The sequence below is a fragment of the Apteryx mantelli genome, chromosome 6 (genome assembly GCF_036417845.1).
Source record: "Apteryx mantelli isolate bAptMan1 chromosome 6, bAptMan1.hap1, whole genome shotgun sequence".
Lineage (NCBI taxonomy): Eukaryota > Metazoa > Chordata > Aves > Apterygiformes > Apterygidae > Apteryx > Apteryx mantelli.
Genome location: NC_089983.1, coordinates 12,594,068 through 12,605,473, shown reverse-complemented (window position 1 = coordinate 12,605,473; position 11,406 = coordinate 12,594,068). Strand labels below are relative to the sequence as shown.

At 43.7% G+C, this 11,406-nt stretch overlaps 1 protein-coding gene across 1 annotated transcript; it reads right to left on the bottom strand.

Annotated features, from left to right (window-relative positions):
- Window positions 1–382: 382 nt before the first annotated feature.
- Window positions 383–10,783, bottom strand: ICOS (inducible T cell costimulator). Its single transcript, XM_013952197.2, is given in 7 exon segments — window positions 383–420; window positions 947–1,037; window positions 1,652–1,764; window positions 3,194–3,532; window positions 4,514–4,552; window positions 10,671–10,741; window positions 10,743–10,783. Coding segments are annotated over 6 exon segments (693 nt in total). The 3' UTR covers window positions 383–420; window position 947.
- Between the last annotated feature and the right edge of the window lie 623 nt (window positions 10,784–11,406).

Below are 11,406 nucleotides of genomic sequence, written 5' to 3'. Positions count from 1 at the left end.
GTGCTTCATGGCCATGCCCCAACGATTGGCACTGGAGGTAGCTTCTTTTTTTCCCCAATGGAAAGTTTATCATAAAGGAAACTGTAGAAAACAAAAATTCTCTCTGTAGCAGCACTACAGAGATCTACTCTCAAGTGAACATTGCCACATTTTCGTCACCTACAAGCTGACATCTTGAACGCGTTGTTAGCACCTCATGTACGAGTCAGTGGATCAGGAAGTGTGCCAGTTAACACAGAAATCTAGAGCAAAACACAGCTTAGGACAGAACTAGAGTGGATGTCTCATAACTGAGCACAGGACCATCGTGAGAGCTCAGGGAGGCTGAGAGAGGTGAGGAAATGCCAATTTCCTATTGTCCGGGTTTAAGTAGCTGGAAACTCCTGCTGCCAGAATTTCTATGCCACAAATAACTTATATCTGGAATAGAAATGGAAAATTAGTTACGTGCAGCCCACATATGTCTGAATCAGTCCAACTTCTACTTCTGCTCTGTATCCAAACTGCTGCTGGCTACTGTGTGGGGGCTTAAGTAGTAAGGAAGTTCCTCATTGTTTGTGGATATTTGCCCTTAGCCAGTAACCCTGAGCAAAACTAGCAAATCCCTCCCCCAGAGAGATTTGGGGTACCCTGCATTATCTCAAGAATCTGAACAGAACAGAATTGTACATCCCTTCCTCATGCATAAGATCATTTCTTTGCACTGATGCGAAGCAGTTTCATTTCTAGGAACCAGTCCACCATTCTGATTCAAAAGCTCCGCAGAGATTTTGCTTTTTGTTTCCTCTTTCTGCTACATGGCAGCATAAACTACATTAACAAGCTCTTGTAATAATCCCATCCACCTAGAATCAACAGGAGACACAGCAAGCAGCCCTTTCCCACCCAGAGAAAGCCTTGCAACAGATACAAGTAGAGGTACAAGGGAAATTAGACTTAACACAACCTCAGATTCTTGGTTTTCTAGCTGCGTTCACTGCTGCCATTGGCATGTATTCGCTGTTGTACTCATGGGAGTTGGATTCACACTGCTGGTTCTGCAAACAGAGAGAAAATGCCATGAATTCAAATTGTGGTCATCAACCTCACCCACTCCTGCCTTTGTTCTTTAAATAGGGCAGTTAATCTGACTGTTTTCAGTGGAGATAATAAAGTCAGAATAGACAGGCATTCACATACAAAACTTGGAATAGGACAAACTGAAAATGAAAAGCAGACACCATCCAACCAAAATAACTAAGGTCCATGGTCTCCTTTCTTTTCTGAGCCAACTGGTTTTTATTTAAGTGGTTTTGCTCCAGAACAGAGCTGGAATTGCTCCACTGATGATTTGTTTTCCCCTCTTGAAGAAAACAATCAGGTGAATTGCTTATCAAAGTATTTTTGCTGACCTGTGCAGCTTTTCTCCTCTTTCCTTTGATTCCCAGTCTTTAAATCAATAAACAATTCTGTCTTAGAAAAATTAAATCTGAGCTGCTGTCATCAATGACTGAATTCCAGTAGTAAATTAACAACTCAGTCTCTTTGTCAAAACACATATCACGTGCTGAGTGAGTATGTGCCTGACCCACCCTCTAAATCTCATTAAATCAAGTTCCCCATCCATGACCCTTGGAAGGAGGGTTGTGCAGAATCTCATAGACTTGCTTACCTTGTTCCTTAAGCAACAGCCTACTACGCAGCAGACACAGAAAATCATGGCAAGTACTATCAACCCAATAATTATCCATGACGTGAGTCCTGATGAAATGCAGTCTTCCTTATCTGGAGATGGGGAGGCAAAAAAAGTCATTGCTGAGAATTAGCACTTTCTTTTTTTTTTGTTCCTAAAAATAGCTTTCCAAATTGTTTCTCCTCTTCTCTTCTTATTAATGAAATGGCAGAAGTGAGCTGTGGAGAAAGATCTTCCTGAGGTAAAGAGTTGTCTTGGGAAAGTGTACTTAGCGGGAAGCAGAACAGAGCAGTTTTCCAGGAGGAGAGGTGAAAGCTGACACAGGGGTGAAAGTGTTGTCTGAAAAAAAACAAGCAAGACTTGAGAGCGTGATGGCATCTCAGCCTTGAAGATCTGAGCAAGCCATAAGCTTACATTCAGTGAGCAGTGCAGGTGATTTAAAGGGCAGTCTGGTCAAACGAAGGGAGGACTTTGAAAGCCATGTTTTGATAGAAAGGCAGGTTGGGGGACACAAGATTATATCTTGCCCACGTCTGGAAAAAATGATGATATAGCACAAAAGAATTAGCGATAGGTATGAGCATCTGGCTGCCAGGACAAATGGGAATGGACAGCGTTGGGAAACACTGCAGACAAAAAGGATGACACGACTTGATTCTTAGATCAACACATTTTATATTCAGAGGGGACTGACAGATAAGGTGACTCAACGACATAATTTTAGCCTTAGCATTTAAGCTTCTCTCTTGAGAGAAGGGAGAGAACAGAAAGAGAAGGACAACAGAAGGGACAGCATTGCTGTTGATCTATATGGAGATTAAAGAAGGGGTGTGAGCAAAAAGACTATTCACTTTTTCAGCTTAATATACCAAAAAGCCACTGAGTGAAAGTCAGTTCAAAATTAATGTCTGTGCAGCAGCTCTTCTGGAGTTAGTCCAAGCCCTTTTCAGTAGAACGGCAAAGATCCTCAGATCTTCCACAGCTGTGGATCCCTTCTGCTCGGAGAAGGCTGTCAGGCTGAAGGCCTGCTTCACCGAGGCGAACTCCTTCTGCTCCCTCACTCCAGTGCGTCATCAGAGTTCCACATACCACTACTAGTACCGATATTTGATAGATGATTTTTTGTCCTAGACACTTGCAGATAACTCTCAGAATGGATTTTGTTCCCCTGCTAGAAATAAGGTAACATTTGCCTTCAGTGGCTTGGCAAAGGGCAGTGGGAATATTTCTTCTGCAGGCAAAGGTGGGCCTGCAGTAATCCAGAAGATGTAGTCTAGCTAGCTTGGTGCCACCAACAATATGCAGATCTCAGCATGGGCTGCAGAACCTGCCCGAGACGATGAATAATTATGAGGGGGCCTTGCTGAGCTCACTGCCAACACAGCTCCATTGCTACCAGCCCCCCTGCTAAGTAGTGTTCAGCTCTCTTGGAAATACCTGTGAAAAGTGTAGTCACATTTTTCACTGCAGGGTCTGCTTATCAGTAAAACTGAAAGGAGAGCAGAAGAAAAGTAAACTCACCTTGGATGTACAAATAGGTTTCGTTCAGCCTGCAATCTATGTAAGGAGGGGGTAAAAACGTCTCCAGGCAGCAGGTATAAATGTCGGTGTGCTTTTTTTCCAGATTTTTGAGAATGAAAGTGGTGCTGCTATTTGAATGCTCTGCATGACAGTAGCTGACGTTACTCTCGGGAACAGCTTTCTCTTTGCTCACATGGAGTGCACAGATCTGCTTCTTTTCATGCCCTTTGAAAAGGATCATGCTGAACTCACTCACATTTTTGGGGTTATGGAATATGAGCTTGAAGTCTCCACTCCTAAATTCCACCATCACCTGGGGGTCAGAGACATGAGGCTGATCTGAAGAGATGAAAGTAAAAAGTAAAGTCACTCACATAGCAATGAAGAGAATCCCTAAAATGAGAGGAAACTTATTCAGACAAACCAAGTGAACCATATGATTGAAACTTAAGGCATGTAGGTACTCCGAAGAGTCTGGCTTTGGAAAGCAGCCTGCACAATGAGACACCAGTGCGCCACTCTGGTCGCGAATAGCATGCAGATGTTGAAGCTGTGGGGAAAACATCTTGTGAAGAGAGACATTACTGAGAAAATAAATGATACGAGATAAGACCAGACCTGATTTCTACTAGAAGGCTGGGCAGGACAGTGCTGGCTCAGCGATGGCTCAGCGAGATGTTTGATAGTGTTTAATAGTGTTTAAAGGCCCCCTTGGACTAAGCACTGTACACACATATAATCCCTGCCCCAGATTGCTTGTCCACTTCATAGGTAAAACAAGGTGGGCCAAGGTGATGATAATTATCTCTGGTTTAGAGGTTGATAATCTGAAGCATAAAGATGTAGCTGAAAACTTAAAATAGGATTTGAATCCAGAACTCCTATATAAATGCCTTAGCCAAAAGACCTCTCTTTCCTTTCTGGAGTAGATATTGATTAGGGGCATGTCATAAAGTTGAAACCTAATTATTTACATGGCTATATTACCTTTGTCACTAACATAATGGGAGCAGTAGAGGACAAGTATCATTGTGTGTATGCCTTCACGTGCAATCCAAGAATCACATTTGGCCTTTCCAAAAATATTGATGGAAAAACTCCCAGATGTGCTAGTCTCTCATTCTGCAAAATGTTTCCATTTTTATTTTCTTGGAGGAGAAAAAGAAAGTAAAGTGACTGAAAAAATTTAAGTGTCAAAGTGTGCTGTAAAAAAATGACAGTTTTTCTTCTTCAGGGGCAGTATTTCTGATCTAGAAGTCATTTACAGCCATAAACCAAATTATGCAGAAGTAATTAAACAGTTTTTAAAATGTGTCTTACCTATATTTTTGCATAATCGTGATGAGCAGGTGTCAGCTCCTGAAAAATACAAAATTGTTTCCTGTTTAAAATTCAGGGAGAGAGGTGGAGGGACAGGGGCTGGGCCGTGGGACGTTAAGGTGGTGCAGTTATTTTCTAACATTAGTACTTGTGGCGAGAGCCTATCTGATCCTGTCTGTGTGCTACCCTATCAAATCATATGATATGATAAAATTACAAATTATAGAAATCAAAGTAGAAAGAAAATAAATTGAGCAATAATTAATATTGATAAAATGTATAGCATATACAAATTCTTAGAACACCTTGAAAAGTAGGTATTTCTGTTTCATTTTTATTCATTTTTCATTTCTATTTCTTTTTTTCATTTCTATTTATATTTCACTCCTATTTCATAAATAGAAAGTGAGATGAAAGTAGAATTTTCCAAAGATATAGAAGAAATCTGCCCCCAAACTAACAAAACATCGTCTTGTTTTCTCATGAATGCAGAGCCCACACTAAGCCAGAGTTGTTCGTTGTTTCCAGACTGACGTGCCTATTGCCCTCTGTGTTCTTTCTGTTCCTCCCCGCTCCTCAGCACTGCAGTGAGTGATCTTGCGTGAAAACATCTTTCTTGTGACACATCCAGAACGAGTGATGGAAGATGCTGTGAGATGTACAGCAAGAAGATGTTCAGGCAGTTCATACAGTTTTGTTTCTTTTTCATGAGCATGCTCCGCTCTTCATGACTATCAAACCGCATTCAATCCCGTGTCAGAGCCAGCCCCCACGATAGGAGCCTGGCACATTTCAAATCTGTTCTGGGATCTTTCTGAGCCGAAACCTCCACCACCACCCACCAGGGCAACACTAAGAAAGGAATGGCATGTACCACCTTGAAATGGTTTGTGTGCCAGTAGTGGCAGGCAAAGCACAGCTTGAGAGTGTTTCACTGAGAGTGTTTCTTTTTGCAGTGTGCTTTAAAAGGAGGAGTTTATGTCCTGCACAGCCAGGTAGAAAAAACTGTATCTGCTTTCCCTTTCACCCAGTACTCTGAATAAGTTCTTCAAAGGCCGCTTAGACTGCAAGATACTCCACATCAGGATTTTATGATATTAAGGAAATAGGGGGCAAATAGTTAAGAACGTGCCCCATCGTATTCTTGTTGCTATCGCTAGGGGTTAGTCTAGACCCAGACAGAGCGGTCCCCGACGGTGCCAGGTATTGCACCGATGACACAGCATCGCTAATCCTTTTCCCCAGGCGCCTGTAATCCCTGCGGTGCAGCCCATTTAAGCACAGGTACAGAGCGTAATTCTCATGCTTGTACCTCTGTAGGCGCTGACCCAGGATTAGCCTTCCTTTCTGGACTCAGGCAGTCCTTTAGTGTCCATGCTTTTTCCTGCACCCCAATTATCATCTTTGACAAGGGCACTGCAATGAATAATACTTGTTTAATATACTTTTAGTGCGATGCAGAAGCTAATGGACTTCTGGAAGAGTCTTTGTGGTGCTCAGTTGGAAAGCAATACAACTGCTACCCCATTTTGATTGATTCATCCTCTTCATAATTATCTTATTCTTCACAGCCTGCTGTGCACAGTCAGCAACCTTATCTATGGCAGTGACAGGTCCAGTATCTGTACTTCTTTCAGAACTATTACTTACGTGTGTGATAACAGACAAGGTATTTGGCATCCTGTACCAAGATATGACAGACAAAACACACAACTCGCCAGCCGGAGTGAAATAAAGCTCCGGACACGGTGAAGGCACAGATCCAGAAAGTGCGAGCCCTCGTAATGCTATGGGGCCTGACAAGCTGAAAGCGAGGGGCAGACAGCAAAACAGTTCTTGATGACTTGCACATTGCATGGTGAAAGAAAACAGCTGTTAAGGGAGCAGCATTTGGAATAAAGGCCTGTTACAAAGCTGCGAAGCTGGATGGCCTATAGTTTGATAACGAATACCTTTCGAATGAGGCCCAACAACAGGCAGATTATCTAGGGAAGGGAAGAAAAAGCCGAGTGCATTGGTGTAACAGGAGGAGAGGAGCACAGCGAGTGCTGCAAGCTGGCCTGGTGCGTTAGAGGCGCATGCACCACGAGCAGAGGCCTCTTGAGGAGGTGGCTTCGGGGAGAGGTGGGTGCTGATCCTGCACGTTCCTCTGACGTTCCCCGGGGGAAAAGGGGACTACGCTGCTCCGAGCGCTTACAGCTTTGTATTTGCTCCCTCTGATGGTCTCTCAGAACAGTTTAATTTTGCTGTTAGCTAATGAAATCGCCCTTTCATTCTGGGTGGCTTAAAACCTGTGTCAGAGATCATGGTTTTAATCCTTGTTTCTAATGGGAAAGGGCAGAGAGAGGTCACTAAGCATTTATAGTTCGTGTGGCCTTGTGGCAAGCTGAAAGATTGTTTCGTATCCTCTCAGGCCCAGAAGTTTAACCACCTATTTTCAAGAAAATCGCAATAATGTGCTTCTCTGCCCAGGCATTTTGGTAAATGCGATGCAATTAGTATTCTCCTGAAACAAGTGCCCATAGAGGAGTGTGTTTAACACAGTATAACGGGAGCTCATTTCAAAGATGAGATTAACAGTGCCTGAGATTAAAAAAAAAAATTGTCTACATGGATAAGCACGGTGAGTGAGGTAAGATGTGAATTTACAGCTCCCTGGCTACTCTGCATCCGCTCCTAGTGCGGATACTCGCTCACAGCAAACTGAGAGGCGGCTTATTCCCCCCTCCTTCTGGCTGACTGCTGCTGATCCTGGTCTCTTCTTAGGCTAGACCTAAGGACCCCTTAGCACGGCGTAGTTAACCACTAGGTACATTTGCAATGTCGTTTGCTAAGATATATTCAGAATAAACATGTGTTTAGGGGGATGGGAGATAGGAAACCAGGGTTTAAACATCCAGTTATCCTGAGAGACATTTACTCACAGAACCGCCCCAATACTGCCACAAAAATACGTGAATAAAAAACTGCAGCATGTTATTCCTGCAAAGGAAAAGAAGAATCTCTGTAATTTGGTAGTAAAAATGCTTGGATTTGGCTGTAAGGTTCTTTTTTGGCATTTTTCAGAAAAGCAAAAATGTATTTGCAATATGAGGGTTCTGAGACAGAAGCAAAACGACTCTTGCATTGGTTTCGTAGCGGTGTCAGGCTGTGGGGTTTGCGGAGCTGTTCCTGGCTCACCTCATGGGAAACAGAGTGTCAGGACAAATATAATTTTGGTTCAGATGTGAATCTCAGAGATGAACATGTATTTGAAAGTAACGTGTTGCTATATTAAACTCTGAAAGTGTGTGTGTGTGTGTGTGTGTATGTGTGTGTGTGTGTACATCCTATGTGCATGTGTATTTATAGTGATGCTGATTTCCATAAGAGATTGCCTGCACAATAGATGTTTCCACCTCAGGCACCCTGATACGCACCCTGCCTTGCATCAGTATGGCGGTGGGGAGGCCCTTTGGCAGAGGGTCGGGGCTCTCTGCGGTGCTTGTGCTTGGGCGGTCGGAGGCCGCTGGAAGGCAGGTGCCTTTCCTTTTAATGGGATTGCAATTTAGAGCTTTCTGGTTGCTCTTTGGCAGACCCAGTGCTGTTTGCAAACATGAAACATCACATGCAAAAATCAAACCACATTTGATTAATTTTAGAATTTGGATTGTAGGGTGGGAGGATAGATGAGAATACTCGTGCTTGTTTTGGGGGGATTTTTTTGCTGTTTGTTTTTTTCTGCCCCAGCTCTCAGAAAACTAATTAACTGATGAAAAGAGCAAGCATAATTTCACCTGGGTGTGTTTGCCACTGACAATGAACAAGGACAGTATAGACCCTGCTTTTAAAACAAACGCTTTGGGGGGTTTTGTTTTTACTAAGTGTGTAATGAAACTGTACGCAGTTTATAAGTTGCTATAGCTTTGACCCTTCAAGTCACTCTGCAAGATGGCACTTTCCACTCTATGTCATCAGTTGTATGCCTAAAGCTAGCGTCTGCCTGTCCTGCCAGAACTGAGGGTCAGCAGAGGGAAGCAGTGCTTCTGGGCAAAGCAGGTAGTGGCCAGAATTACTCTATGAAGCCACCTATAGTATGGACTATTTCTATGCTGTAAAACGTGTTGTAAAATATGGAAACTATTAGAACGTATACAATTAACACAGCAGCCATTTTTGATAATATTTCACGCACTCCTCTGAAGAACGGCCATGGTGTCCTCCTGCACTGACAACAGGAGAGCTGTGGGTGAGCAGTGATAACGCTTCGCAAATGTTGGCCATCAGAAATTCAGGTGCAGCTTTTCACAGCCAAGAGCCCCCAGCGCTACCGAGCCCTGTGGCTCTGCACTCCGAAAGCCCGTTGCCTGTGCTCCTGTGCAGACACTGCAGACTTGGGCTCCGTGCCCTCACAAACAGTTTGTCACATCTGTGTTACCAAATGACCCCATACATGTATATATTGCCTTCTGTGGCCTGTTTTCATTGAAAAAATTAACCATAGCTCTGAAGTAGGCCTTGCTCATCTCTAAGCAAAATAACGTTCAGAAGTTACTCTGCTTTCACTCCTGAAGATTTGCCACAGGGCTTGGGAGCACTCTGAAATGTTAACCTGTTCCTTAAATGAGTGTATCGTGCCGATGTGTCCGACATCAAGCTGATCTTTTACAGCCCTTTCCTTTCTAGCAATGATGATAATAATTACTACTTTTTAAGTTGGAAGCAATGTAAGGAAAAAAATCTGAGAGATACCATTTCGCATTTAGAGGCAATTCCTTCCTTTCTCCTAACATCTTCTCTCCCCAGCCCCCAGCCCAAGCCCTGTCCTGTAGGTTTGAAGGAAGGGAGAAGGAAGGGGGAAGTACCCATATCCGGTAGCAGAATTATTTACATCCTTAAAATTGCAGCCTATTTCTTTCCACAAGGAATGGCCCCTTAGGTAGCTCCAGCCACGTGGATCATGCATGCTGGACAAGTATACCTGCTGAACTGGCTAGCAGAGAAATGCTGAACAATATCGCTGGGATTTGGTGTTAGTGGATTTCAGAATAACTCTTCAAGAGCAGCTCAGGGCCCTGTAGAGATACCGATCGCAATCCTCCTTCCCTGTGATTTCGCCCATCTTTTCAATCTATCTGAAAACTCAGGATACTGTCGCTGTATTAGTTAGCCTTCACAAGTGTATCTGTGTTGCCTAAAGAGCTGGAAACTATTTTTTATTTAAATAAAAGCTTAAATTGTGTATGAAACCTCAGGAGCACTAAAATGCTACAGAAGAACTTGAAACCTATCCTATATCCCTGGCATTTCAGAAGCACACGTATCCAATAGCCCTCGGCATGACCTTCAGAGGAACGCGTTTAGATGGGGCTTAGTAACTGCACCCACTAAATCCCAGGCCTTACTTCTGTGATGCATAATACTAAATCCTTGGACAGCATATGTATCAAAATAAAGACTCTTCTTAATCAGGTAGTATCTACATTCCCGTCCTGGCCTGAAATACGTAGGTTTCTGAGAGGCTTCAGATAAATGGGAGCTATGGTGTTTTACTTTGCATAGCTGTGATGAAACACTGAATCTTGTAAAACGCGACCTCCGTGTTTATGGCTGTTCTGAGATCAGCACTGTCACCCTGTCCCTTCTAAAGACAGCGTTAAGAACGCCATGCTTCCTTCCACTCTGAGTTTCAAGCCTGCAGTGAAATGATCTCATTCACATTGCCAAGCCATATACATTTTTCAAAGTACAAAAATTCCCTGCCCGAACATGAGCAGGGTTGATACCAGTATCTTGGCTTCTCTTTATGAAGCCGTTCACCGTCATGCTGCCATATGCATACAACCCTGTGCTCAGCAAGGGAAGCTGGCTGGAGAGCTACAGTCCAAGCAGCTAGAAGGTAACACAGAGCAGATGAGGTGAAGAATATAAACAACAAATCTCTACTTTCCTCTGTCGGGATGCCAGAGCAAATGTTCTGCGCGAGCAGGGACTCTCTTCCCACCAACTCTCTAGTGATATTAAAGTTAAGAGCGTTCTTTTTGCAGCTGTTTCCCATAATTATCTCTATTCCCCCAACCCCTTGGTATCACCCCTCATTTACTCTCTTCCTTCATTGGGTGGATTATATTCCACAGAGACATGTACCGCAGGGAGAATAATCCAAAATGCTACTTACCATACAGGGCTTCAAACTGAAAGCAGAGGAGATAGAAAGCTACAACCACCGACTTCATGCTTGACATAGAGACATCTGCCTTCTGTCTTCTGTGAAGACGGGGAGGAATTCATGGGTAGAAAAGGAAGTGGTTTGTGGGTAATGGGGGAAATTATATGACAATCAGAAGGACTTTTTAATTTACCCCCGACTACGTTATAGCTATGTCAGCATTAGCTGACGCCCACACCTGTGGAGTTTGCTTTTTTTTTTTCCTACTTCATGGGTCGCTGTCACAGACAGGAAGATGAAGGATTTTCTGTCATAACCTTTGATCTTCACTTCCGCAAAGACAGCTTCTGACTAAATCTACCATGACAGAGGCTACCATCTTCTACACTGTAGCCCCTGCACATATCCAGTGGTCAGCGAGTTGTTGCTTAAATTAACTTAGAGTATATGCATATTTGCAACTGGCCACATGGCTTCACCTCTCTAGCTTCGGCTGCCCTTGGGTCCCTGCGGGTCTTGCTCCATGCAGACCCTGTTAATTAGCAGGGTAGGGAGTGTCTTGTTCATCCGGGTCCTGGACTTCAGTGGAAACACAGATCCACATCGCTCAGCCCTGTGCCTTCCTGGAGGCTCCTGCAGAGCTAACACTGGCACGCTGGCGCTCCAGCTTGCTTTGTGTGGACAGGGGAGACTTCACGGGAGGGGATCTGACCCCGTGCTCTAAGTCAAAAGTTCCTCTCCCTCC